General features: G+C 39.7%; 1 protein-coding gene across 2 annotated transcripts in view; it reads left to right on the top strand.

Moving 5' to 3' along the window:
* Positions 1-340: 340 nt before the first annotated feature.
* Positions 341-6,183, top strand: part of LOC111863503 (cytosolic non-specific dipeptidase) — a 22,901-nt gene continuing 17,058 nt past the window's right edge. Inside the window, exons 1-4 of one of the 2 annotated variants that reach the window (XM_023849857.2) lie at positions 422-531; positions 938-1,020; positions 2,047-2,310; positions 3,364-3,538. In XM_023849857.2, the coding sequence (XP_023705625.1) occupies positions 3,467-3,538 (72 nt within the window). In that variant the 5' untranslated portion in view covers positions 422-531; positions 938-1,020; positions 2,047-2,310; positions 3,364-3,466. The other variant, XM_023849856.1, reaches the window with a different exon arrangement.

Here is a 6,183-nt window from a genome sequence, read left to right as displayed (position 1 = left end):
TGAGGTTGGCAGGGCATGTAGCACGAATGGGGGAGGCGAGGAATGCATATGGGATATTGGTGGGAAAGCCAGAAGGAAAGAGACTCTGCAGTACAAGAGATCTGGTTGTAAAAGAATTTACTGCTAGTAGCGAAAAAAGCATTGAAAGTGTCAGGGGGGGGGGACACTCAAAATAGTTGGTAAAGTGGCATACCTTCTTACCGATTGTGCTCTCGGCCCAGGAGGCCATTTTAAATTTAGTTCCTGTATGAGGGACATAGATGGCAGCAGCATTGCACCGAGGTGTCATGGCGGCCATTTTGCCAACCAATAACGTGGGAGTTTCAGGGGGCTGGTTGAGTGCTTGAGTGGGTAGAGAACGGTAGAGAAGTACAGAAGTAGAGGATATGGTCAACAGGAGGAAGAGTATGTTAGGCGTTACAGTTCTGTTGGAGTTTAGTTTTTGTTTTTAATAGGGTTGTATTTAGACTTGTATAGTAGAAAACCATAGGCATTCGAGTATTAATAAAAATTTGTGGAATAAAATGTTGTGTATGTAAATCAAAACTTTCGAGCATTTATAATGAAAACTTGTGGAGTGTTTGACACTTCTAAAGTTGAATTATGTACTTCTGCAGAATGTAGCAGAAGTGTAAACAAACAGACCACGATGTAAATCTTCATGGCCAAAACGTGAAGTTTAAGATTGTATAAGAAGTGAAGTATAAGATTGAGGAAGTTGCAAGATATATCTTTAAAATTTAAATTGTTTAGTGATGGTGGTTTGTAGATAAGATTCCTCGGTATATTGCTAAACGAACGAAATAGTATCACTGTTAAATTGATTGTACAGAAGTAAAAATGATTTATTTATAAATACAGCTCCATAATGCCGCATGGTTTGCAAGGAAGGTTTACCGTGATGTTATCTTTTATCAGCTTTCTTTATCTTTCCCAGGATTGGTGAAACAAATATTGATATTGATATAGAATATCAAAAGGAAATATGTCGCTTCCAAACATCCTGAAGGCTATTTTCAGGTGAGTAATGGTTTAATATATTTTGTTTTAATTGAAATAAATAAATGAAGCTTGTGTTGAATGAACTTTGACTATTTGCACAGGGAGATGGGAGTAATGGAATGATGGTGAATTGTTATTAATGGTCTGTAACAGTCAGAGCAGATTTCTGGTACTGTATCGGGGCATGTTAAATGGATTATTTCCTGCTCTTTAAAATGTTAGAGACTGATACGAAATAAATTCCCTTCTATCCGCCACAGTAGTCATGTAACCCCACTGTAACCAAAGGACTGCTTATTTTAACTACATCAAGATTTTCTGCGAAGCAGATTCATTCATCAGTAATCTGTCAGACGACAGGTCCACAGTCTCTTCCAAAACAGTTCCTCCACTTAATGCGATCTTCTGTTTTTGGAAAGAGACTATCCAGGAAAAGTGATAATGTGGTAGTTTTTCCATTTGCTTTCCACATCGCAGTACAGCAGCCGTTCAAACCTCTCTGGTCACGCCTGTTGCTATACGAACTTGAACCATCTCGAGCATCATTTGCTCTGTGCTTCAAGTCGCTGCTGATGACGCTGCTTCCGGCATCAGTTGCGAAGCAGAAAGTGTAAATAAATCTTAACAATATGAATGCACAATTCATTAACACTGAAGAGCCAAAAGGACTGGTGTTGTGCTGGTACTCTAGATTCGTATTTGTGAGGTGCTTGGTTGAGATCACAGCCAGGACATCAGTTGTATAGAATGATGTTTTTCATGCTTTTCCTCAGTCCTTCCAGGCAAATTTCAGGATAGTTCCTTGATCAGGTCACAGCCATTTCCTTCCAGGTATATGAATCATCTTTTCACAATGTTATTGGAATGGAACCTCTTGGTGTAAGAATTCCTCAGTTTGTACACTGAAATATTTACTGGTCAGCTAAAGAAATAAATGTTCAGCAGACATTAGAAAGTGTTTGGTTCAAACATCATTACTAGATGCTTCTTCAGGCTCTCTAAAACATGACCAAACATCTACATTTTTCGTTTGTCGAAGGATAGCTGCTGTTCTCATAAGTAAGTACAGTATTGATCCAAGAGCCAAAGCATATATTTACAAACGTTACTTCACTGGATTAGAGAAATAATCGCTGGTAAGGAAATGAACTGGGGCCAAGATATAATCTTTAAAAGAAAGGAAGAGCCAGCCATCTGATAGAAATGTCTGTATTGAGCAAGAACTTACACCAAAAGTTCCAGAAGACACAGTGATTTATATAACCACCAAATAAAGAAAAGGAAAAAGAAGTGTGACAGGAAAACCAGGTATGCATAATTCCAGTACCATTATTCTTTACAGGAATCATACCAGAAAATATCTATAGCAGTATAAAAAATGTAGGGACTACCAGTAAATGTTTGCATTAGGTTTAAAAATAATTGGCAATGAACACCTGTTCCATAATTTGCAGATTTTTTAATCACTATATCCCACTACAGTGAACATATTCAACAAATTCTGCTCATTTCATACAAAATTTTTATGTGCATATAAATTTGTAAATGATGTTGTAAAGCACTGGATATATTTTGCGTCCATCCGTGAAATCCATGTATAGTGAATAATAACAATAATAATGACAACAAAGCAACAGCAAGAACAGTAATAATAAGTGGAGGGCCCATTGAAATTTCACCATGAAGCTAGATGGGTTGTTTTGTATGTATCATGATGTTTCTCCATGAAGTCTGCTGTATATCCAGGAAAGCCTCTGTTGGTTTCTTGAATATGTGACAACCCAATTTTGTATGGTTGTTGGTGCCTCTCACTTCAGTGGGGTCCTAAAAACCCATTGTTGTAGCCTCCAGAATAATGCAGTTTCTCACATTCAGGATTTTTTTATATAATATGCTTGGATTTCTGTGCAGTGAATAGAAATTAAGTTTGCTTTTCTGTGTACCCTGCCTTAGACACTTCTAACACTCTGACTCCTAAAAAAAAAAAGTTTCTTTCATAAAATCCTGTACTTTCTTATGAGGCAAAAATCACACAATGGAAGCATGAGGGATCATACTCATGAACCTTAAAGGAAGTTTAAAACCAGCTGCCAAAGCTAAAAAAAAAATGAAAATGACTGGTCTACAAATAGTTTTTGTGTCATAAATACTTTTGTAGGTGTTGCAGCAGAAATGTGCTGCCACAAGAGGCATGGCAACTGATATTAACCCTTTAGTTGTGTCTGACAAAATATCCTGTGCACCCATTCCATCTTCATGTAATTTGGATGAGGGTGGGGTGGGGCAAATAGAATCTGTGAAGTGTTTCCAATAGAGATAGACTGTGGCATTTCATATGGCTCAACTTTTTTGTATGTACAGCCATATTGATGCCAATAAGGAGAAATATATAGCTACATTAAGAGAAGTGGTTGCCATCCAGTCAGTCTCAGCTTGGCCACATAAGAGGAATGAAATTGTGAAGATGGTAGCATGGACTAAGAGCAGGCTTGAGAAGCTTGGGACAGAGGTTGAACTCTGTGAACTTGGCACACAGGTGTGTTAATCCTAAATGATCCAAGAATATGCATCTTGTAAAATGTTATTGTGATAGAAGCAGTAATAGCTCACTGTGCAAAATAATGAGCTATGGACTTATGGGTAGAGTGACTCTGGTATGTTCTCTTTAACACTATATCCAGTATTGCCCTAGGACTCACACATTCTCTGATTTGATGGATGGTGGACTTCTTTTCCCCTGAGAGTGAAGCCAGCAGCATAAGTAGCGCCCACATTAAGATTGCAGGGAGCTGTCCTTGCTCAGCATCTCCACCATCGCACCATAGTGCTTAATGCAATGGATAAATTTGAGATTTGAGGTTTTCATGGCAGAGAAGATTAATATTTTGGCCTTCCGGATTATGACTGTATAGTTTGTTAGGTGGATACCAATGTTATGGAGAAACATATGTCTCCATCTTCAGGGTAAGTGCAAAGATGGATACAGCCTGTTCTTCCAAAATATTGGTACAGTAAAACTTGTCTTAAACGGAATCTCAAGGGACCAGAAAAAATTTCCGCTGAAGCCAGGTTTCCGTTTAATCAAGGTATACTGTTATAACTAAACGAGGACATAAAACGTATTTGAGACAAAACAAAACAACATGCTCATTAATTTATTCACACTATAATCATTGAACGCATGCACACATTACACTGAACAGAAAAAAAAATTGCAGTACTCACTTTTTACAATTTTACCAGAACTCCGACAGAGTTTTTTGCACACAGTTTGACTTCCCATTCCTCAATGGTCTCACTATTTACATCACTTGATTCACCACAAAGTTCATTAAAAGCTATCCCAATGTCTTTTGCGAAAACTCTCCAACCATCCGTTAGATGCTTTGAATTCAGTCTTCCCCAGTTTTTCAGCGACTTTTTTAGCATATTCCTGTACCATAGGACATGATCTGCTTAACAGACAATTTATCTCGCTCACTCGCATGAATTACTTTTAATCTTGTGTTAAGATCAAGCACAACTCTTGTCTTTGTAGCCATGATGACAACTGCTAGACTAAAGTAAAACTGTAGGCCTAGAGCCCTCACTGAATACAATTTCCAGAAGGGGAAAACAATTCTGCTGAATCTCAGTACAGGTAGTGCAGTACAGTTAGAAGCTTATTTTAAAGAGTTAGAGAAAACAAAATTCTGTAGAATGCATAAGATGCCTAAAATTATTCTAAACGATACATTCCGGAAGACTGGAAATTTTCCGTATAAAGGCTTATTTTGATTTCCGTTGTCTGCGTTAGACAGTTTCCGTTTAATCCAGGTTATTTAACATCTTTTTCAGCCCCAAAGTCAAGGGACCTGAAAATATTTCCATTTAATAAAGGCACTTTCATGTTTACTGCCGTGCGGTGCAGACGTGCGTTCGGTGCTGCGCTCGGAACAGTGACTCAAACTTCAATTCAGTTCTGCCTGTGTAGAAACATACTCTACGATATTACGCCTCAAGCGTTTCACAACATAAAAAAAAAGCCTACTCAACTATCCAGCTGCGCAAGGACTACTAGTCACAATTATAGAACCAACCACTCCAAAGCTGACAACCACCTCACCGGCTTCAACAATGGACCAACCTCCTCTCCAGGGAACCAACTCCTGGACAAAGGTTTCCGCCAAAAGAGGACTCATGCCTCAAGAAGACTCCTCACGTAAGGCAAAGTTTCATAAAGACGACTCACACTGGTTGAACCCCACCCTTACCCAAAACCGCTTCACAGCTCTTTCCTCCGATGAATCTATGGAGCCAAATCCTTCATCTTATACTGAACCTATCCCTAAACCTCCTCCCATTTATGTAAGTGATGTCACTGTCATCCCCCCCCTCCTTCAACTACTTGATCAGACCACCCCAAAACAATATGAAATCAAAGCCCTTGCCCAAAACCAAGTCCGCATTCAACCCACTTCCCCGGATGCATACAGATCAATAGTCAAAGTCCTCGCGGAAAAGAATACCACCTTTCACACCTTTAAACCAAAAGAAGATCGCTCCTATCGTGTAGTCCTTAAAAATCTTCACTACTCTATCAATCCATCAGACATCCAGTCAGAACTAGAGAAGCTAGGCCACACTGCAACTAATATTCACAATATCAAACATCGCCTCACAAAGCATCCTCTTCCTATGTTCTTTATTGACCTAAAGCCTGCCCCCAACAACAAAGACATTTTCAGCATAGAATACCTTCAGCAATGCAGGATCTCATTTGAAGCCCCTAACCCCAAAAGAGACATCCCGCAATGCACAAAATGTCAACGTTACGGTCACACGAAAAACTTTTGCCACCAAAAACCCAGATGCGTAAAATGCGCCGGCCCCCATCTCACTTCCCTCTGCTTACGGAAGGAAAAATCTAATGATGTCCGTTGCGTACTCTGCAATGGCAATCATCCGGCCAATTACAAAGGCTGTCAAATATACAAGGAACTTCAGCAGAAAACCTACCCGTCCCTCCGTCCTAAGTCCTATTCCCCCCCAACTCTCCCTAAGCGCACCACTCCAACACTTCCCAATATCTCCTACGCCCAAGCCACCAAGCAAAATCTCCCCTCCCCTACTCCCGTAGGTAACGACTCACACTCGCTATCGTGTCCCTCACCCTCCCAACCTCTTCCCTCATCCTCCTCC

This window comes from Cryptotermes secundus, unplaced genomic scaffold (genome assembly GCF_002891405.2).
Source record: "Cryptotermes secundus unplaced genomic scaffold, Csec_1.0 scaffold63, whole genome shotgun sequence".
NCBI classification, from domain to species: domain Eukaryota; kingdom Metazoa; phylum Arthropoda; class Insecta; order Blattodea; family Kalotermitidae; genus Cryptotermes; species Cryptotermes secundus.
Note: the sequence above shows the minus strand (reverse complement) of the source record. Positions and strands in the feature narration are given on the sequence as shown.